General features: G+C 40.5%; 1 protein-coding gene across 1 annotated transcript; it reads left to right on the top strand.

The window, feature by feature from the left end:
• The first annotated feature begins 582 nt into the window (after positions 1-582).
• Positions 583-14,133, top strand: LOC146512728 (alpha-tectorin-like). The gene is made up of 24 exons (XM_085170096.1): positions 583-793; positions 947-970; positions 1,161-1,276; positions 1,454-1,729; positions 2,361-2,456; positions 2,556-2,721; positions 4,627-5,027; positions 5,112-5,688; positions 5,783-6,366; positions 6,484-7,036; positions 7,109-7,707; positions 7,880-8,037; positions 8,188-8,588; positions 8,745-8,941; positions 10,321-10,716; positions 10,814-11,097; positions 11,173-11,447; positions 11,556-11,675; positions 11,846-12,030; positions 12,155-12,315; positions 12,832-13,083; positions 13,199-13,358; positions 13,459-13,552; positions 13,674-14,133. The coding sequence occupies exons 1-24, from the start codon at positions 748-750 to the stop codon at positions 13,763-13,765; spliced, it is 6,213 nt and encodes a 2,070-aa protein (XP_085026222.1). The 5' UTR covers positions 583-747; the 3' UTR covers positions 13,766-14,133.
• The last annotated feature ends 9,949 nt before the right edge of the window (positions 14,134-24,082 follow it).

Below are 24,082 nucleotides of genomic sequence, written 5' to 3'. Positions count from 1 at the left end.
ACTGTGTCAGCAGTAAACCCTTTGTCTGAGATCTGTATATATGGTTGTTAAAGTTACTGCTTGACTATTAACCATGGTGACTGTTAGGAGATTTTTATTATTAAGACATTTTATTATTCATTATTGCTGATATACTAAAGCTATAAGTGTTCATATTTCTGTTTATACTGCTCAACTAACTGTCTGCATTTTGCATTTATAGGAAATTGCTTACTGTTAGACTATCTGACAGAAACAGGAAATCGCCGTTTAAGAATAGATGTCGCCTGCGCACCGTTATTCTGAGAACAGACTATTCTAAGAAGTCAGCGCAGCTTGCTTGACTAGATAAGAATGTTACTTCCTCATTTGTATGTTTTCATGCTATGTATAAATAAATGCAGAAGACTGCTGCAGGGTGTGAGTCTCCTTTGAGCTCTCACACGTGCACGTTGAACTGTTACTGGTGTCTGAGTGATCTCTATTGCATCTACATATTATTAAAGAAAACTTTTTACAGTGACGGTAACTGACATCATTCTTCTCTGAATATCCTTTGATGGAGCATTTGATTACATTTCCTAGGTAAATATCCCCAACTATAGAACGCCTTGTGTGTCCCCTACAGTCTCAAATGAGCGTGAGAGACTCACAACTAATATTACATCAAGATTGAACAGATTCATCTGAATTTAGCTCTGCACTTAGGTTATAAATTAAACAAAAAATTAATTTTCCCTTTTTAATGAAGAGATCTGATTTGACAGAATGGTGGGTCAAATCAGGTTTTTTGTGCTGCTTTTGGGAATGACAGGTTAGTAATTGTATTTATGTTCCTTTAATCCATTTTATGGTGTGTTTATTTTTGCCTAAGTGATGACTCAAATTTTTTGGATCAGAAATAAAATCTTACAATCTTAAAAAACTTGTCATAATTTTATTTATCCGTGTTTTGTTTCATGTACAGGTGTAGTGACTGCTCAGGCTGTCAGTAAGTATCTTTTCAAAACTCTAAAGATTTGACTTTTATTGCTTTATCCTCAATTTATATCAGCCTCACATTTCACAGAGGAGTAAAGACTGAAAGCCTGTGAGAAACATGTTTTATATTTATGTTTGCAGAATATTAACCATACAGGCCTTTTCTATCTTTTTTCATGATCTACCTAATTGCTTATTAGGACCTCTTTACCCAACATCTGGAACTGTAAGCTCTGCGGTAGATGATGGAAGTTCTCCACAGATTACCCTGCTAAGACCTTTTTTCTATTTTGGGAGGACATATAACAGCATTTATGTATGTAAAATTAACATTAACAATTAATTTACTACATTTGTACCATAAAAACATTTTGCTGTCTAATTAAACTTACTGCCACTAATTACAATATAAAACCTGGTTTTCAAAACAAAATCTAAATCTGTTTATTTAGATGTTGTGACAGGAAATATTTTTCTTTTCTATTTTTTTCAGGTCAATCATAATGGACACCTAACATTTACTGGTCCACTAAGGGACTTTACAAGTCAGAGGTTCCCACAACGTATCAGAGACATCATCGCTCCATTCTGGACAGATTTAGACAACAGAGGAAATGGTCAGATCTACTACAACCAATACATCAGTGGCAGTGTTCTCCAGCAAGCTACACGGGACATCAATCAATACTTTCCAGGACTCAACTTTAATGCCAACTGGGTCTTTGTTGCAACATGGTTTGAGGTGGCCTATTATCCCACAAGTGGAACAGTGAGTCAGCTTCCAAAATTTGGAATCAAATTATGTGCTTATGTGTGATGTATACGTGAAAGTCTGTTGCCTACTTTACTTATTCAGGAACAGTAGGTTAGTGTAATCTACTGTCACCTTCCAGACATAAAGACATAAATTCATGTGATATATTTCATACAAAGATTATTTTTGAATATTGAGCTTTTTTTTTTTTAAGTGATACCAGAAGATTACATAAGATAAGATAAGATAACCTTTATTAGTCCCACACGTGGGAAATTTGTTTTGTCACAGCAGGAAGTGGACAGTGCAAAAGTTATGAAGCAAAAATTAGAATACAATAAGAATAAATACAGTACACAACTGTACAGAATAGAATAAAATAAAATACTATATACAGTAGAATAAAATAGAATAAAATATACAATAAGATAAAAATACATAAAGCATTTCATACTAACAAACTAAGGTAGTTAACAGTATTTATCTGAAATCTAGATCATTCGAACTGAAGCACAACTTAATGTCTTATGAACTAATACATTTGATACAGTGATACATGAAAAGTGTATCATAACAAAATTAGGTGTAAATCCAGCAGAACACTGATCAAACAGAACATATAGTAAACTGAATTCATATTTTCCAGCGCACTACTGTCCAAGCTGTGCTGATCTCTGGAGGCCAATATTCATTTGTGCTGATGAACTACGGTATAATAGCCTCAACAACACTGAGCATTCAGGTCAGACCTACTATAGTCAATGCTCTGCATAGTTACTAATGAAAAAACATTCATTATTTGTAAATGCATTAATCATATTTTTGTGACTCACATTTGCAGGCTGGTTATGATACAATCGACTCCACTCACTATTATGTCCTCCCTGGATCATTCACCAGTGCTGCATCAGGGAGTAACTCAAATTTTCGACTTGGCAGCAACGTCAATGAACCAGGTCGCTGGGCCTTCCGGACAGACCATGGATCAACAGGCTGCACTTTTAATGGTAAGACTGCAGGATACAGAAGGCATCTGCTTCTGCAGCCTTTGTGTTATATATCATTACAGTCATGTGCATCTGTGAAAGGCAAGGCAAGAATTCTAACCACAGTGCATTAAGAGTACAGTAAAGCAATGAGGTTGAGGTTATTAACGTTAAATACTGTTGTTGGAATCAAGAACTAATGAAGGAATTTCAAATTGTTAGTTGGAGGCTTAAAAACGTTCTTCCTACCTGCTTAAAGGATGTTTAGCCCATGAATTCAGAGGTTTTGAAAGATTTTGAATGGCAAAATATGGCATGCAAAGAATAAAAATTGCTAGAGAGAGAAGCTGTTCCCAACAAAGTGACTTATCCTAAGGCAGGATTCACATGGATGCACAGATTACTTATCACACTTATTAACTTCTTCATTTTGGTACTTAACTGTATAAGGAACTATCTCCCTTGCTCAGGATATGTCCACTGATAACAGATTTGATTTAGTGGCGTCTGCACTGGTGTTTGAGAAGTTCCATATTTCAACACAAGCATTGCATGCAAAGCAGAGAATAAAAAATGAAGTGGATGAGGTTTCTCAGTACATTACAGCTGGAGCCTTAAATATGTAAATATGAATCCTGCACCATTTGTACTTCGGTGGCCAGGAATCATTGGGTTAGGTGAAAGTCAACTTGTTGTTGAAGCAATAAAGAGTGACTTGGCACTACACCAGCGAGCTACATATCTGTTCTTTATCTAAGTAGGTTGATGTTGTGCAATGAGAGCTTACCTATATACAGAAGAAACACAATTGTCATGCACATCACACACCACTGATCCTGAAACTGTTTTTGAATAATTATTTCACAGAATAATAATTTACACTTTTATTGCCCATCCCCATTTTACGCATATTATTGTTATTGCATGTGTTTAGTCTGCTTAATCACAGTGCATTGTCATATATTTCATTGAGGATTTACAGCTCATCACAGTACGGAAACAGCTTTAGTGAAAGTTGCAGAAGGCCTCTGACAGACTCCAATTGGCTCATGTAAACCGGGAGTTGTCTTCACACTAAGGTTATTCTGTGCTAGGACCAGTTCTGTGTACATTATACTACTAGGCAGTATCTTTCAAAGGCATTGCGTATATTTTAACTGCTATGCAGAGGATCTCCAGCTCTGTTAATGAGGCCAAACAACGAAACTGTGGGAACGTCTTAAAGACATAAAGACATGGGTAACCTTCAACTTCCTGCTTCTAAATTCAGATCAAACTAAGTTGATTGCACTCAGCCATGAAAATCTTACAAACATGATGTCTAACCAGATGCATACTCTGGATGGGGTTACCTTGGCCTTAACACTAACAGAAATTTTGAAGTTGTTTTTGACCAGGTTATGTCCTTCACTGCTTATATTTAACACACATTCAGGATAGCTTTTTTTGCATTTATGCAGTATCTCTAAAATTAGAAACATCCTATTTCAGAGTGATGCTAAAAAATTAGTTCATGCGTTTATTACTTGAAGGCTGCACTACTGTGATTTGTTATTATCAGGTTGTCCCCAAAACTCACTGAAAAGCTTTAAGTTGATCCAAAATGCTGCAGTAGGGACAGGGACTAAAAAGACAGAACATAATTCTCCATGTTAAATCCAGAATCAAACTTAAAATCCTTCTCCTCATGTATAATCAAGACCCATCTTATCTTAATGCTGGTAGGGGCTGTATAACAGTTGGGATTTTCTCTCTGTTATTTTGGGAACTTTACACATATAAAGTGCCTTGAGGCAATTACTGTTGTTATTTGACACAATATGAAAAATTTTAAGGTGTGAAAGTTTTTTCCTAAAGCTTTATGAATGTAAATGTCTGGAAATTTTACACTGGGAATAAGGGATATTCCCTTTTACTCTTTTTAAGGTGAATTAGTGCAGCTGGGTGCTTCCTTCTGGAGTGACAGGACCTGTGCACAGAAGTGCACATGTACCTCAACAGGCCTGCAGTGCCGCAATGAGCCGTGCTCCTTTTCACAGATCTGCAAACCAGCTTCCTTCCAGTTCTCCTGTCAGACAGTGCCAAGAGGAACCTGCACTATAAGCGGTGATCCCCATTACTACACCTTTGATGACACAGTGTTTCACTTTCAAGGCACTTGCACGTATGTTCTCTCTGAGCAATGTAATAGTGGGCTGCCCTACTACAGAGTAGAGGGCAAAAATGAGCACAGAGGCAGTACTCAAGTCTCTTGGACACGACTGGTGAAAGTGCATGTCTACAATGACACAATTGAGCTTGTCAAAGGACGCCGTGGTCAGGCTAAGGTTGGTCATTTTGATTCTGGATAAATTCTACACTTTATGACCAGATATATTTTCTCACTTGATATATTTGCTGGTTTTTTACAGGTTAATGGGAACTTTGCATCCACTCCATTCTCCCTTAGCAATGGCACCGTGCAGGTTTATGAGTCAGGTTTTTCTGTGTTTGTCAGCACTGACTTTGGTTTAGTGGTGTCTTATGACACAAATCATTATGTCCAGATCAGCTTGCCTTACACTTACCAGAATGGGACATGCGGTCTTTGTGGAAACTTCAATGGCATTGGTAGAGATGACTTTCAAACTCGTGACGGTGAGGTTGTGAGCTCTGATGTGGTTTTTGCTAACAGCTGGCAAGCATCTGGGGATAATGAGCCTGGCTGTGGGCCACAATGCGGAGGTCTGGACTGTGCTGTTTGCACTGTAGAAGAGACAGCATTGTACAGCAACACTGACCACTGTGGTATCCTCAGCAGTAGTTCTGGACCTTTTGCTGCTTGCCATCAACAACTTCCTCCACAGTCCTTTGTGGACAGTTGTGTGTATGATCTGTGTGTGGGAGGAGGGTACCAACCTATTCTCTGTCAAGCCTTAACCGTGTACGCAAGTCAGTGTCAACAAAGTGGTATTCAGCTACCAAGTTGGAGGAGACCCGGCTTTTGTGGTATGTTAATCACTTTATTTTTTACATTATTTCAAAATATCATTGTATTAAAATTCCACCGATGTAAAGATCGATGTTCTTCTCTTATGCCTAGAAATCCCATGTCCAGCCAACAGCCACTTTGAGTCTGAAGGCACAGGATGTCCACCTACCTGTGTTAATCCCAACTCTACCCATAACTGCCCTCTACCTCCCCAGGAAAGCTGCATCTGTGATTCAGGCTACATCCTCAGTGGTGGGGTCTGCGTCCCTCATGCTGAGTGTGGCTGCAGCTTTGAGGGCCGTTACTACCGCTCTGGACAAACTGTAATACTAGACGAAGAGTGTGGGAGACGTTGTAGCTGCAGTTATGGCTCCATGACTTGCCACTCTCATGGTTGTGGCCCACTTGAATCATGCAGGGTGGAGGATGGAGAAAGAGGATGCAGACCAAATAGCTATGAAACATGCTGGATCAGAGGCCCGGGGTCATATCAGACATTTGATGGACTGACATACCATTATCCTGGGGCGTGTCGATTGACACTTGCCAAAGTTATGGGACTGTCCAGTCACCCACACTTCATGGTGACAGCAGAAAAAGTGCCAAGAGGCCAGCAAGGTTTTGCACGAGTTCTGCATTTTGAAGCAGAGGGGATTCACGTATCTATTGAGATGGCAAATAACAGTAAAGTGAAGGTAAGTGAATGGAACACTTACTTAAAATTATGTTCTTCCTTTAATATTTATTTATGTGTACACGGACACAATACTGTTTAAGTCTTGTTAACTGCAAAAAACTGGATAATCCTGCAGGTTAACGGTCAGCTGATCAGGCTACCTTTCAGCACTACATCCAACCGAATCCAGATCTTCCACAGCAGCATTTACAGTGTCATCATTCGCACCTCCTTTGGTGTAACTGTGCAGACAGTCTGGCCTCACTTTGTCCGTGTCACTGCTCCTGGTGTCTACAATGGTTCCCTAGGTGGACTCTGTGGTGATTACAATGGTAATCCACACAATGACTTCCGCACACCCAACGGTGTCCTGGTCAATAGTTCTCAGGATTTTGGAGACAGCTGGCGAGATGGCTCTCTGGCTGCTCACTGCGTGGAAAGCATGAACCAAAATTCTACAACTAATTACAATTCTAGTGAGTACTGTGGCATTCTCAGCTCACCAGATGGGCCATTTGTACCCTGTTGGTCTGTGGTCGACCCAAGGCAGCAGGTGGATGTATGTGTGGAGATCATGGGGGGCTCTAACAATCCAGCATCAACTCTGTGTGGCGTCCTACGAGATTATGCACTAATGTGTCAACAGAAGAGTGTTGCCTTAGGACAATGGAGAAATGCAACTGGCTGTGGTAAGTATTCAACTGTTTTTGAATTAATTCTAGCCATGATCTCCAAATGTTAACCTGTTTGTTTTTCTCCAGCACTAACCTGCCCATCAAACAGCCATTATGAACTCTGTGGAACCTCTTGTCCTTCTGCTTGCCCCAGCCTCTCTTTCCCCTTCACTTGTGATACTGTGTGCCAGGAGGGTTGTCAGTGTAACAGTGGTTTTATCCTCAATGGTGACCAGTGCGTTCCACCAACATCTTGTGGATGCTATCATCAAGGACGCTATCACCAAGGTGGTGAGCAGTTCTGGGATGGTGAAGAATGTCAGAGCTTGTGTACCTGTAACGGAAATACAGGGAATGTCCACTGTACTCCCGACTCCTGTGGGCCTCAGGAGTCCTGCCGTGTGGTGGAGGGCGAGTTTGGCTGCCATCCCAACCCTCATGGCACCTGCTCTGCCTCTGGAGACCCTCACTACATCACCTTTGATCGTAAGGCCTATGACTTCCAAGGAACCTGCCGCTATGTTCTGGTGACCCTATGTAATGCCACTGATGAGCTCAATCAGTTTTCCGTGGAAGCTAAGAATGAGGCATTGAATGGGCTTCCACTTTCAATAGTAGCTGAAGTTTTTGTGAATGTCTGGGGCTACGACGTGCATATGTCAAGGGATAGAACAGGTTTCGTACAAGTAAGTAGTTAGTGATAGTTCTCATTCGATGATTGTTATGAACAATTTCAGGTGTATCAAGTAAATGGCAGCTACATATATTTTAGGGATATTTTTACCGCTGTGAAAGAAAAAAATAACAATTAAAAAGTAGAAAAACTACCCACTGATTTTCTTTGCTTATCTATTCTAGGTGAATGGAGTAACTAGAAATTTACCTATTGTCTTGAATGAAGGTAAGGTTTCTATCTACGCAACAGGATCTCGTATACTTGTCAGCACTAATTTTGGCTTGAGTGTTACCTATAATGGATATAGTGCAGTGTTTATCTCCGTACCACCAAATTACAGGTACAATTCCCACCCATCAAAGCTGCAGTAATTATTGTTTGACATGCTTTAAAATCCAGGATACTCAAATATTCATAAGTCAGTTATTTACTAATAATTTATCCTTATGAAACTAACACAAGGACTATTGTTAACTGTTGTCATCAACAGAGAAAAAATATGTGGACTTTGTGGAAATTTTAATGGAAATCCAAATGATGACTTTCACACACCATCTGGAACGATAGTCACATCTCCAGATGAGTTTGGGAGAGCCTGGAAGGTGCCAGGCAACTACACGTGCAATGACGGCTGTGGCTCCTCCTGTCCACAGTGTGCCAATGAACAGCCTGCTAGAGATCAGAGTGAGGTGATACAGGCATCTGATGGGCCCTTCAGTTTCTGCCACGAGGAGGTGGACCCGGCACCATATTTCAACGACTGCGTGTTTGATGTATGTTTGTCAGGAAATCAAGGCCACAATCTTTTGTGCAGTGCCATTGAATCATATGTCAGTGCCTGTCAGTCTGCTAATGTTCGAATCTATCCCTGGAGGGAGAACACCACCTGCAGTGAGTCAACATGTCGTTTTATTATATTTATATCTAAATTTACAAGAAATTTGCTCACCACTTAACTAATTTGACAACACTCACTATATCCAGATTGTATTACATTAAAAGTGGTATGTCTGACTATTGTCATTTTTCGCTTTTCTCATTATTAAGCACTGGACTGTCCCGCCAACAGCCATTATGAGTTGTGCGGTACTGACTGTGGCCACACCTGTGCCAGTAGCATTGATGAAACCTGTGAGCAGTTCTGCTCTGAGGGATGTTTCTGTGATGAAGGCTTCATCAAGAGTGGGACCAGGTGTGTCCCAGTGGAAAGCTGTGGCTGCCAATATGATGGATTCTACTATGATGTAAGACATATTAAAGTCAATAGTAAATACTCTTTGAAGTAATTCCCTTCAAATCAGCAGATTCAGCAGACTTGCCCTTCTTACATTTAGAAAGCTTTGTGAAGTGTTTTGGACTGTGACAAAGCTTAAAATTCAGAAATATATTTTAAACAAACAACAGAGTCTATTATAGCTCAGTAATAATGTGGTAATACTGAGGTAACAAGGTGGCGATAAGAAGATAAAAATAGAGACATAGCAAATAATTGTGATCTACTGAGTACTATTACGTTTAAATCCAATTAATAACAGATAATAAATTATAAGTGATAATATGGATATAAATGTATGTACATGAGCTAAAAGTGCAGTATAGTCACAATCACTAGCAATAAAACACATTTCATATATACTATACTAAATACTAATATGATTTTAGGTTTTAATGTATTAGGATACCATTCCCATATTTCCATAATGCTGGAATGAATCCTGCCTCATCCACCAACATTCTTCTTTGTTTGACAACAGTATCACCGTAAATATTATGTTTAGATCTGATATCTTACCTGGAATCAATGTTGGTTTCTGTTCAATAACCAAGAATCAAGCTGAAAAAATGCAAAACTGTCTATTTCTTTTTAATTCCATATGAATAATCTTCAAGAAAATTAATGATTACTTGGAAACATGTGGTAGTTTAGGTCTAATAACCAGAAATCAGGGTTGCAAAATGTAAAACATGTTAGTTCCATGTTAATGACCAAAAAAATCCAAACCATATGAAAATTTTCAGGAAGCATGATGAATACCTGGAAATGTGGTAGTTTCTGTGAAATAGCAAATAATAGGGGTTACAAAATGCAAAACTACAGTTTATAGTTTCATATAACTGAACTCTTAGGACCACAATGTCTTTATATGGTATCATATATTCAGCATAGCTATTATGACTATTTTATATTACACCACTAAAAAGAAAATAATTAATATTTAGCTATACAGGCAGAATGATGGTCTAACTCTTTAAACTTAAGATTAAAAATAAAAAATAAAATAAAAATCTATCCCTGAATAAATGAATGCATTAAACAATCAGTTGAAGATTATACAGCTACATCAGAACAATTAAATACCTTTTTTTCATGCATCTCTGTTCCACACAGTTATTGAAGTTGCAGCATTTAGCATCTGTCCTTTCTGTGGGAGAAAGATAAACAGATATGACTAGTTGCTCTTTCGCAATATTTAGTATATTAATAGTTGCAGTTTGCAGTGATCTAGCAATTACTGCACTAAATCACCTACAATTAATGAAAAAAAAAAACTTCAAAATGGTATTTTTAGAACTATATTTGTTGTATCAATTTGGCTATGATTTGGTGTGGTGTGGTTCACAGGCTGGCGAGTCCTTCTGGACAGAGGGTTGCTCCCAGAGATGTGAATGTCACGCTCCAAATGACCTGCGATGTTCTGCCTCGTCTTGCACTCCTGAACAGCAGTGCTCCATCAGAGACGGCCAGCTGGGCTGTTATGATGCCATGTCCACCTGCACTGTGTGGGGGGATCCACACTACATCACCTTTGATGGAGCAGTGGCTCATTTCCAGGGAACTTGCTCCTACATCATCGCTGAGAGCACGAACCATGGCACTAACGAAACACAGTTTCAGGTGATAGCCACCAACAATCACCGTGGAAACAACCGTGTGTCATTTGTGTCTGCAGTGGACATATCTCTCTCAAATCATCCAGAAAGTGTGTACATCAGGATCGGACCCAATAAAAGAGTAACGGTAAACTATCTATCACTTTTAAGATGAACAGCATTCTACTTTGTCTAATCTGCACAAAAGTAACAACACACACTTATTGCATCTCCTGTCCTCTCAGGTAAATGGAAATAATGTGTCTCTTCCCACCACAGTGGGAATCTTAGCTCAGGTGGTAAGGCAGGGAAGCTACATAGTGGTTGATGCCTCTGACTTGCTAGTCCAGTTTGATGGTCAGAGCACTTTACTGGTCAGACTGGGCCAAAACCGTCATGACAGAGTCACAGGGATGTGTGGAAACTCTAACAATGATCCTTCAGATGACAAAGTCTTACCCAATGGCACACTGGCACAAAACGATAATTATTTTGGACACAGCTGGAAGTCACCCACCAGCCAACCAGGGTGAGTTGCAATGAAAATCACTATTGGTGCTTCAACAAGGCAGTAGCTGATGGCAGTATGATTTGTCTTTTCCAGATGTGGCTCCACTGATGAAGATGATGATGGACTGAATGACTGTGCCTTTAGAGAAGAATACTCCCAACTCTGCAGTGTCATCACCAACACCACCGGCCCATTCAGCACCTGCCACCTGCACTCTGACCCCCAGCCATTTTTCTCTTCCTGTGTCTACAACCTCTGCCTCTACACTCCAGCCAATGGCATGCTGTGTTCCGCTGTCTCTGCCTATGAGAAAACCTGCTCTGTTCTGGGGCTAGACATCCCTGACTGGCGCTCTGCTTTGCATTGTGGTATGTTTGTACTGCTCAAATAATTTAATAATAATAATAATTTAATAATTTAATAAAAATTTAAATCATTGCCATTCATCACTGACGATCCTTTCTCTGTGTCTGCAGATGAGTCAGACCCATGTGAAAAGCTGGACTGCACAGAGCACGAGTGGTGTGGTGAGAAGGACGGTGTCTATGGCTGCTTCTGTGATGAGCACCACAATCGGCCAAACAATGAGAGCTACGGTGCAGGCTAACTAAAACCTTCAGCAGTATCTGTAGTGTATTTATTGCATTAGTCAGCCTTTATATTAAGCAGTCAAGTCAACAAATGTCTTTCAGATCAGTATTGATGACTCAGCTTTAAAAAATATCATGCTATAACGAGTCAGATTGTGTTTCTCTCTCCTTCTTAGACTCGTCCATCACTTGTGTCAGTAGTTCTGGCACCATATCTCTGTCCCGCTGTCAGCTGTTTGAGGCCGGCTTCCACTCTGATGCCCTCCATCTTCGAGATGAAACCTGCAACGGGACTCTTGAGGATGGTCGACTGGTTTTCCACTTCAACAATGATGATCAGCTTTGTGGGACAATGCTGAGGGTACAATTAGTACAGTGAAATAACCTTTTTGATTCTTTCACTGTAGTAGCATTTCATTCATTGCAGAGCATTTTTGATGGCGACCTAAACTATTCTTAAACTCTTTTGTCTTCTTACTGTTAAGAGCAACGGGACCCATTTCAGTTATGAGAACACCATCAGCGGGGATGTGGACCCTCATGATGGCCTCATAAGTCATGAGAAGAGCATCCACCTGCACTTCTCCTGTGACTATGCTCTGACCCAGGCACTGTCTATGGATGTTGGCATCAACCCTGTAGAGAGGTGATAACCACAACACCATCTGGCTTACATTTTTTGTTTGTCTTCTTTTTTGTTATATAACATTGTGGTTGCTACCTTTTCAAAGGTACATAGCTCGCTGAGCTATATAGAAATCTCAGTGTTTGATTGTGACTAAATGACCATGTGAATCACCATCATTTTACCCTGTTTTTGTTTAATTAAAACTTTGTTCTAATGTGCTCATTTTTTTGTACACCCACTCTGTCAACTTAATTTGTTTTGATCATTTCCAATTACTATCTGCAATATGTTCTAATTGGTGGTTGAACGCTTTTATATGTAATTTCTTCTAGGCTGTATCACCCTATCTTTGTAATGCTGTTTATAATAAATTTACTTAAGAGTTACAGTGCTTTTCTATTAATGCATTAATTGTGTATTTCCCTCATTTGTGTTGCATATTTTTGTATATATTTTGCTACAGACTGCACACACACGATCACTTTATGAATTCCAAATCCTGAAAACATCTTGTTTTATCATGTTTTCCTGTAGCACTGTGAACAAGAGACTTCCATCTGGTCTGGGCCATTATCATTTGAGGATGATACCCTACCGGGACCCTGGCTTCCACTTCCCTTTGACCAGAAACAGAAATTTAGAAATGGAAATAGATGAGAGGTTATACATTGAGGTTCAGACGCAGGGAATCGATGAGCGGCAGATCTCCACCATTCTGGACTCTTGCTGGGCAACGCCTGTTAATGATGCCAGCTACCCCGTGCGCTGGGATCTGATCACCACACAGTAAAGACATTGCCTTAACTTTTCTTTTCTGATGGGTGAACTTTAATCATCTTCTTATCATAAATAAGTTGTTTGCACATTAACACTGCAACTTTCACATTATTCTGTTACCTAGGTGTCCTAATCCAGCAGATGGCACAGTAGAGCTGCTTCAGAATGGCGTCTCCACTGTAGCCCGTTTCTCATTCAGGATGTTCACCTTTACCAACTTTTCATCTATCTACCTGCACTGCCAGGTCCACCTGTGTCTTTTGAGACACAATAACTGCACAGCTGTACGTACTACTTATAATGATTTGTATTAACACTGGGAAAAAATCTTTCATACTACTTATTGGATTCCTTCATCTGCTGAAATCACTCTGCTTTCCACAGCATTGCTACCCAGGTTACCATGCAAAAGTGGCGAGGGATATTTCATACCATGACAGTGAAAGCATCTCATTGGGACCGCTAGTATTGAACACAGGTAACATTTTTACAACATTGGCAGTCTTGTAGATAATACAGCTGCATGATCAGTGGATTGTGATAATTGGATTCATGAGCCAAGTTTGAATTCACTGTGGATTTTGGTTGTTTTCTAACAGAAAGAAGAATGAAAGCAAGCAGCTCTCCAGGTCTCTTGACATCTCTGGTGACCCTGATAGTCTGTTTGCTGACTGCAAATATTCTGATCTAGAGAAATCAAGTTGATGCACAAATTACAGCAAACTCAGCAGTCATATAATCACTGAGTATAAATTTAATAAGTAAAAGAACTGAAAATAGAATCAGAAGACTTTTTTATATGGACAGAGGAATAGTGATGGTTAGAAAAGTGGATGTTACTGAATATTTGACATCTATTAAAATACTCATTTGCTCTGAGCATTCCTACTTGTAATTGCTGCAGTTTTTCTTTGCAACACTCGAGGGCAGCATCTGATCAAAAACATATTTTGTATGCTTCTGTTTCCAGTTCATAAGTTTTACCTTCAGGTCATTCAGGATTGTTTTAACATCGTTACATCATGATTTATTTTGTGGTATTCATTTATTCATTAGCAAATATAATGTTGAAATATGTTTGAAATATGAATGCCTTGTAAACTGTGTCAAAATACAGTCTGCATTGATTGATGGTCTTGCTTTCTTTTTCTGTTTCTTTTTTTAAATAAAAATGTTACTACATTGCTTTTGAGTCACTTTTTCAATTTACAAAGAGGATGTAACTGTACATGTTACATTCATGTAACTGTAACAAGTTCGGTTCAGTTCAGTTTCAGTTTTATTTGTCATATGCAAGTTAGCAGAGGGTCAACATCGCAATGAAATATATTTGACGAGCAGAAGACAGTCACTCAGCAGAATGGTACAGATGAATCTTGAACAGCACATATAGTTGTTTTTTCTTTATTTATTTTTAGCAGGTTTGCTACAAATTGACCGGCTTTATTACCATGTTCATAATTTTGTAAGCGTAGTTATTGCGGCTCCTCCAACCAATGGCCGCGGCAGGCTAAACATGAGGACACAGATGACGCGCAACAATGAACACATAAAATACACTTCTGTACCATTTGCTCCTTTTATTCCACATGCAACTGTCCAATATACAAATCAGTGCCTGGAATTAACTATTAGACAAATGCACAGACCACAAACAAATAACTGCAACTCACCAATAACTGCACTAACTACTATGCCAAATTACAACTTGGTCTATGGCATCAATTAGTGCACAAATATACAAAAACCATCAAGTTCCAGTTAAAATACATCAAAATACATCAAGCTGCGCTCAAGCTGCGCTCAAGCTGCGGTCAACAGAAAGTTCTGCCTCATGCTCACCCTACCTTTCTGCTCATCAACATCAGGTGCTGTGAACAGGTGAGTGCAACCACATTTATCATCTACCACACCCATGAGACACGCCCCACACCCGTGCACCAATACAGTGAGCCAATTTAAACCAACCCACTTAATCAAAAAGGAACAACTCATATGGCTCCTACATACCGGCCCCTAATTATTTTAGAGCAATAATTACATCATACTTACCATGTAGGAGACATATTGAGAAACATGATCTATCCTTTATCAAACATTCAAAGACACAATTTTAATTCAAAATAATGAAATACACATTAATACAAATAGACATTTGAAAAAGTCAATCTTTATGACTCTTCTGCTTCCTGTAGAAGACACACTTTAGTGATCGGCCTGTCCAAACAACCAGTCTTTGTTTTAACACGAACCTGACGTACAAGTCCTTTACCGTCAGAAATTGCTTCCACAATCCTTCCAGTCACCCAAGAGTTACGAGGCGCAGAATCATCGACAACGATAACCACATCCCCAGGAATGAAGTTCCGTCCGATCCTCTGCCACTTCTGACGCTCTTGAAGCTGGGGCAGGTACTCCTTAACCCAGCGCTTGCAGAACAGGTCAGACATGTACTGTACTTGCCTCCATCGACGTCGTCCATACACGTCCCCCTTCTGAAACACTCCTGTTGGTATCAATGGCTTGGTCTTAAGCAGCAACAGATGGTTAAGAGTCAAGGCCTCCAAATCATTAGGATCAGTAGAGGCTTTGGTTATTGCTCTACTGTTTACAATAGCCTCTGCCTTACAAAGAACTGTACAAAGGCCTTCTTCGTCCAAATTCTGCACTTTCAAAATGGAATTTAACACCTTCCTGACAGACCTTATGAGACGTTCCCAAACACCGCCATGATGGGAACCAGCAGGAAGATTAAAAATCCACTTTATGCCCTTTTGCAGCAGCATCTCATGAATCTGTGCCTGATTCCATCCTTCCATTGCCTCTTTCAACTCACGTTCACCACCCACAAAGTTCACAGAGCACACTTCTTCCAGTGTAACCTCCTGGTCCAGTATTATGTCATTTCCTCTGGGAAATTTCCTGCCCTGTTGCTGTCGGTTGCCACCAAACATGAACCCAAAGTCACCAAAGAAGCTGGAGAAGATATCGCTGTGAGAGCTGTGGTGACCCTCTTTGAGCCCGTACTCTTCATACATGTCAGACTGTTTCCTTTTCTCCTTATCTGAGAGGACCTCATAGGCTGCCCCCAAGTCTGCGAACTTGTCCAGGGCTTGCGGGTCGTCTTGGTTTCTGTTGGGGTGTAACTGCAAAGCCAGCCTTCTGTAGGCCTTCTTGATGTCCTTGATTAATGCACTCTTGTGTTCATTTGCATCAACAGCATGAACTAAAACAGCCATTTTAATCTCTGGATCATTTAAAGAGATCTTCCCAAAATCAAGGTTCACTGACCAATTAATTTCTGGTTCAGCAAGAAACTTTGGCCCTGTCAACCAGGAATCATTCTTGACAAACTTCCGTTTAAGGCTCATAGCTCGCTGTTCTACAGCCTTCCTATTATTTGGCATTTTTACCTGATTGCACCTAAAAGGTAAACCAATGGTGTAATGACCATCAACCAACTTAACAGAGTCCATCACTGACTTCATAAACTGCTGATCTTCTCTAGACAAAGCAAACTGCTCATCCTGAATACATTCTGGAAAATCAGCCTTCATTTGACGTTCCCACAGCTCATCCAATCTTGCCACAGAAATCCTATTGACACTCACATCAAAAATGTCAGTCTTACGATCTTCTCTGAGAGGACCATTCACCGTCCAACCCAGCATAGTTTTTACTGCATAGGGACCTCCATCCTGACTTCTAACAACCTCCCATGGCTCTAAAGCCTTGGGCACATTGGTCCCGATCAACAGGTCTACCCCGGAATTTATCTCCAGTATCTTAATATGGTGCAAATGTGGCCATCTATCGAGATCTTCCTGTCGGGGAATATTACATTGATGAACAGGCATGCTTTTCTGAGTAAATAAGTCAGGCAAGTCACAGTAGTGATCTAAATCCAAACCAGCTACTTCTAAATCTGAAACAACATAACTACTGACCATTTTCTCCTGACCCACTGTCCGCAAAAGAATGCCAGTTTTCCTTCCTGAAAGATTCAGCCTATTCATGAGCCCTTCAGTACAAAATGAAGCTGAACTCCCAGGATCTAGAAAAGCATAGGTTATCAGTGAACGATTACCTTTCTTGGACTTCACTCTAACTGGTATTACGGATAGAGCACTATTTTGCTCACCGGCCCCAGTAACACCACTGCTTTGCACAGCACATGAAGGACCTTCATCTGGTGGTTCTCCCCCTCCTATAGTTTGCACTGAAACACTTTCCCTCTGCTTGGAGTGGATATGTAAGAGTGTGGGGTGTTTCTGTTTACAGACTTTACACAAGAGACGTTTCCTACAGTCCTTGCTTCTGTGCCCAATGCGCAGACAACCAAAACACACACCATTCTCTTTCAAAAAAGATAATCTTTCACAGTGCAACTTTCTTTCAAATGAAGGACACAAATCCAACATATGTCCTGCTCCACAAAACAAGCAAACCTTGGTCACAACTGAACCACTCTCTTGCCTCAACACTGGCTCAATCTTCCCTTCCACCTTGGCCACTGTAGTAGCAAAACTACTCCGCTTAGCCTTAGGGTAAAACTGAGACTTATCATTCCTCGCCTCTTTTCTGATGGCTGTCGGAGGATCCTGTATATCTCCAAACAATGGGTCACTTGCAATCTTAACTTGCCTTTCAACAAACTCAACAACATCACTAAAAACCACTTTACGTTGAAACCTCTCCTGCAGATCGCAGACAACATTCCTCCATTTATCCCTGAGTTTATAAAGCAACTTTTTTATAACTGCTTGCATATTAGCAGAGACATCCAACTCATGCAAGGACTCAACGTCTCCCATTGCATTACAACATTGCCTTAATAAAAACCCATATTCCTGCAAAGCCTTCACATCATCAGATTTTATAGGTGGTCATTTACTGACCCTTTCAATGTAGGCAGCAGCAATTTTCAGCGAATTGCCAAAGTTCTCTTGGAGCAAAGATTTAGCTTTAGCATATCCATACTCAGCAGGCATATACTGACAGCTTCTGACCATTTCTCTTGGAGGGCCTGTAGTGTATTGCTCGAGAAAATATAAACAATCCTTAGCACTGTGAGCTTGACTCTCCACCATGTGCTCAAAAGCTCTCATAAATGTTTGATATTGCAAAGGATCACCATCAAATAACTGAATGTCACGCCTTGGTAGCAAAAACAGAGACTGCTGCTCAGCCAATAAAGTTGTAATTTCATTTTGTTTCTTCAAAACTGTGACTAGATGATCATGACCCTCACCACCTTGCACTGTATGTGTAAGAGGTTTGGATTGTGCGTGAGACTGCGACATCATCCGAGTAGTCGAAACTGCACCTGGAAATACTTGTGGCTTCGTCTCTGACTGTTCCAACGAAACGACCTTAGGCTGAGAAATATTTTTAACCTTGGGCCTCACATCCAATACATGCGCTTGATGATCACTTGCATCAACACCCTGATATGGTCGCTCTGGTAACACAGGTTTGAACGTCGGAGCAAACGCCTAAAACGCCCCTGCTCTCGTTCTAAATACGAATTCATTCCATCAGATTCACCATTAACAGCACTTGAGACTCGGGACATTTCAGAAGCTTTTAAAACATTCACCTTTGCTGCTGAAGCTGCTATTTCAGTTTCTAAGTCAAGCAGCTCCTTTCTTTTCTTAAGCTGTATTTCTTGTTCTTCCGAAGCATGCCTTTCTTTCAACAACCTCTGTCGAACAAGAAGGGCAGCCATGTCAGCCTCTGCCTTTATGCGTGCTGACAAGGCAGATGAAACCATGGAGCTACTGAGTGATGATTTGCTTTTCTTACAACTTCTGTTTCCAACATTAGAGATGCTATCACTTGGATTAACATCATCTATCACAGCACCTTTACCAACATTCCCGGTGTGCCTAGAAGCACCAGAACCATTTCCAGCAGGTAATACTTCAGAAGACTCAACACCAGGCGGATTTAAATGTGGCAAATCAAGCTCAGACACCAGATTTTTACTCTGAGGGTTTCCCTTTGCATCATGAAGCCATTTCTTTATCTCTTCCATAAACTCAGTATTATGTGCTCGCACACTTATGAACCAAGCAGTTTGTTTTTCTTGCTCTTCTTGAGGAAGCAAAGGAAGCAAGGTTTCATGCAGATGAGTTGCCTCATTAAGCAACACAGACAAATCCTCTAACTGAGCCTGAACAGTGGAAACATTATCTTCAGATTGCTTTAATTCTTTAATAACCTTTATGACATTTTTAATTTTATTAATCTTAGTGTGACGTTCTTAGCAGTCGGTTTCGGCTGTCTTTTCTTTCCATCCACATCACCACATTGTATTAATTGGTGTGTCTCCATTTTTCTTCAAAACGTTACAAAATCCAAACGCTGAACTGCACCTATGCCACAATATAAATATACACTTTAGGACCAGAGGTAAAGGGATCAATAACGATTTAAAATTTATATTTTATATTTTGATGATTTAAAGTCTCACACACAACCTGTGGAAAGGGGAGGGAGACCTGCTGCTTCCAAATAGAGCACATTTCATTCATAATGTTGTAAATTCAAGTCCATTATCATGATTTGAATCTTGGGTTCAAAGTCATCAGGTCCTCAGTTTAGAAAAAAGAGAAAAGGAGGAGAAATGAGCAAAAGATACAGGTAAGCAGATGTGTCATTGGATAATGGCAGGTCATCCTGAAACAATCAGAATCAGAATACTTTATTAATCCCTAAGGAAATTATGTGGATTACAGTTGCTTCAAGAAGAAATGGTAAAAATAGTAACAGTAACAGACTAAACTCCAAACAATACATTATGTTACAGATTTTAATATTAATTAGTCATTGTCAATTGTTGATTTGTCCTGTTCTCATTGTACGACGAATTGGCTGTTTGGTAGCTGTTTACTCTCTCTCTCTCTTCATATCTGTGTGTGTGTATGTTTCTCTTGTGAAATTCAGTATGTTCCGACAAAAGTTCTATGTTAATGTACAATCCTGTGTGTGTGTGTGTGTGTGTGTGTGTGTGTGTGTGTGTGGTGGTGATGCGCCAGAGGGAGTGTTCGCCCAGGGCGCCAAACAGGCTCGGACCGCCACTGGATACAGGAGCATGATCGCTGACAGCTATAGGGTGAATCTCAGTGTCTGAAATGTCACTCAGCAGTGAGCTGCTGACCAAAAAAATCCAGAGGAGAGAAGGAGTGATGAACATGTGAGAAAAAAGTATATTCCTTACTGTTGGGGTGAAGGGAGCGCCATGCATCGCAAAGGCCAAAGTCGCTCATATACTGTTTGATTATATTCGTGGACTGCCAATTACGCTGAGTTCCTGCTGTATTGAGCCTATCCATTTCTTCATTTAGTCCAAGGTTGAGGTCGCCTCCAAGAACAAGTGTGCCATCTAAGTGTTCAGAGAGTGCACTGAAAAAACCATGAAAGAATGAGGGATCATCGCCATTTGGACCATATAAACTTACAATACATAGCTTTTTATCAAGTATAGATAGTTTAATGATTAAGAATCTGCCCTCTGGATCTATAACTGTATCGAGTACTGTGAAATTAATATTTTTATGTATTAGAATTGGCTGAGAACACAGGCTGAGAACACATTAGGAAACTCAGGTGTTTTAGGTTCATTCGAACCTCTAAGAGGTCTGTGGGTCTCTTGTAAAAGGACAACATCTGCTTGTAGTTTTTTGAGTTGGTTAAATATTTTTAACCTCTTTTCTCTGGAGCCAGCTCCATTTACATTCCATGTAACAAACCTTAGTGTGCCCATAGATGTCTGTGTATAACTAGGGGTGTATGCTGTGTGTGTCGCTTAGACAGGTTCGAGAGAATACATCACTTGTTTGTAAATAAAGAGAAGGAGAGAGAGGAAAAAAATGTGTGGCGAGATCCTCCCTGAGTTTGACTATGTGTGTGCATATTTACTAATATGAGTATGCTTGGCTTAACCCTTAGATGCACACGTGGATCAAAAATGACCCCTCGGGTTGATTTTTTTTTCAAAATCTTTAAAAGTTGTAATATATTCATATTCCAGGTATTCCTCATAAAACATGTTTGTAGCATGAGGCCATTTGCATTTTTTTTTTATTTTTTCATTAATTAAAAAAAAAAAATGCAGTTTTTGTATCACTACCCCACTCTTCAACAAGTGGGGTCAAAAATTACCCCAAGCAGTTCCTATGGAATCTTCTATGAAACTTCATTCTTAGCAACTCTGACTGACCCACTTACACTTCTGATGGATCAAGAATTAATTTTTACACAGTAACATACATGATTTATAGTCAGGGCTGCACATAAGTGGTCCGCAGCCCTGTTTATAGTTCCCTGTGCATTTCAAACATTGTCCTTTCTGATGTTTTTTTTTTATATTTAAAGTAACATGGCTGCTATGAGGCCAGCTAGGATCCCTGTGGATCTTGCCCTACAAATGATCCAGGATGGATGGGATGAAGAGCCCATTGGAGGCATTGACTCAGAATCTGACATCTAAGATATAGAGGACCCAGACTATTGTCCCCCCCACTGAACAAGGCCAATTAGATACAGAGGAGTTCTCTGATGAGTCCTCTGAAGAGGAAATGGATATTGAGTCTAACAGAATGAGCCCCTCTTACTGCTCTAGCCACAATATTCTGAATTAGTCGGCCAGGGCTTGCACCTGGGTTTAGTACTGTCTCCCCAATAGATGCATGGAATATGTTCATGTCTGATAATATAATAGAAGAGGTTCTGACATGCACAAACATGGAGGCATGAAGAGTAGCCATAGACAGGGGCAGACCTTCCCAAAGTGTGGGGCCCGCCCCCTAGGAGGGGCGCAGAGCCGTGGCAGGGGGGGCGCGGGATGAAATCGGGGGAAAAAAATAAAAGGCTTGGACACTGCTAGCACAGGTGCCTACAGAAACGCAAAGCAGGAGATGAAGCATCGCTGAATATGTTTCCAAACCAACTTCATTCTAAGCCAAAGACTAGAAAATATGGTGAAGCATATCTTCCCTTTGGCTTCACCTGCACAAGTGCCGAGGTAGGTCTCCCCTGCAGAATTGCTTTTCCCTTTGTCGGGAGCAGCGCTGGGCTGTTTAAATCATGGACAAACAGTATCCGACATTCGTGATTTTTAGTTCACAAACACTTTTTGTAATGACTAACTACTCCTGACATTTTGGAGATATACATACTATACTATACTTTATACCGTAAAGTTACAGTGGGATACAAATAATATCAGGCTGATCCTGCCACGATTTGTTCCCCCGGTTCAAATCACGGACAAACAGTATCCCACAGCTGTTTATGTTTTTAAACCCACTTTGCACAGAGAGGCATTTTTTGTGAAATAAACTGCAATGGAGCAAAATATGGGTGTGTGTGGTTGGAGGATGTGTGCGTGCATGTGCGTGCGCGCGTGCACGTGGGGGGGGCAAACATTTTTCTTGTAAAACAAAGGGGGGCCCAGCAAAAAAAGTTTAGGAACCACTGGACAGGCGAAAAGCTCCAAGCCTTCATTTGATTGACCATTCTTGCAGGAAGTGAGAAGAACTGGGATGTACCAGTCAGTGTGTTTTTTGGGAGTCATCTGCATAACCCATTGTACAAGGCCACTTTGTTAATTCAAAGATTTAAAGATATTTGCCATTTCTTGCACTTTGATGACAAGAGGACCAGAGCCTACCGACTGAAAACAAGCCACATGGCAGCTTTACGCTACATATGGGACCTGTTCCTGGTCAACTGCAGGCAGAAATTCATCCTCAGTTATTGTGTTACAGTGGATGAACAACTTGTGCCTTTCAGAGGGAAGACCCAGCTTCTGAAATATATGCAGAGCAAGCATACAAAAGTGATACAAGTGATACAAAAACTGCAAATTCTTAAAATTAATGAAAAAATAAATAAAAATGCAAAGGGCATCATGTCACAAACATGTTTTATGACGAATACCTCAAATATGAAAATATTACAACTCTTTGTTTTAAAGATTTTGAAGAATAACAACCGAGTTTATAGCAAAATGCATTGTTTCTATTTGGGGTCATTTTCTGGATGAAGCCGCGTCGGATTGGGAAGAGGACCCTGCGTCGTTACAGGATCTCTTTGGGGAACTGGTCGTTTACGCTGAAGTCCGTTCCTTTTAATTCCCTGCCGCGACTTTTCACCTGTTTCTTTTGTTTGAAGTGGCCGAATTTGACCACAATAGGACGTGGTCTCCCGGTCGCAGCCCGCATGGGGCCGATGCAATGCACTCTATCAAAGGCGATGTTCTTCACCGTGTCCTCCGGCAGCTTCAGGTGGGTTTTGATGAGGCTTTTCACCGTTGTCTCCGCGTCTTCTCCAGCGGCTTCTGGAATACCAGAAAATACAAGATTATCTCGCATGCCACGAGCTTGTAGATCAATAACTGTCTCTTTTATTTTTTTATTTTCTCTACTTAGCTGGGTAACATTGTCTGTGAGACATTTCACCGACTCCCTTAGCGTGGCATTTACAGCAGCCAGTGTTTCCACCTGCTGCTGGCTGAACTCCAGGGATTCTCGCAAGGATTTAAATTCCCGGTGAAGAATCTCCACCAAGGATAGCCTTGCATCGAAACTGGACAATCGTTTGTCAATTGACTCCAGTATGTCGGCAATATCTTTGCTGGCTGGCGATGTTGTGCCGGGGGAATCTGCCGGGCGACATCTTTTCGACGACGAAGATTTGGCCGGGGAAGATGCCCTCTGAACCTTCTTCATTACGAGAACCTGGAAGCACTGATCAAACCTCTAAACTCTCCCCGTTGTTCTCCAGGGTGTTGGAGATGATTTAGACAAATATTGTTAGTTATAAGACAATTGGTAAGTGTATTTGGTAATACTGAAGCTTAACTCAGATAAAACTGAGGTCATTGTACTCGGCGCTGAAAAGCTTAGAAATATGGTATCTAACCAGATTCTTACTCTGGATGGCATTACCTTGGCCTCCAGTAACACTGTGAGGAACCTTGGAGTCATTTTTGACCAGGATA

Source organism: Neolamprologus multifasciatus, chromosome 8, assembly GCF_963576455.1.
Source record: "Neolamprologus multifasciatus chromosome 8, fNeoMul1.2, whole genome shotgun sequence".
Lineage (NCBI taxonomy): Eukaryota > Metazoa > Chordata > Actinopteri > Cichliformes > Cichlidae > Neolamprologus > Neolamprologus multifasciatus.
Note: the sequence above shows the minus strand (reverse complement) of the source record. Positions and strands in the feature narration are given on the sequence as shown.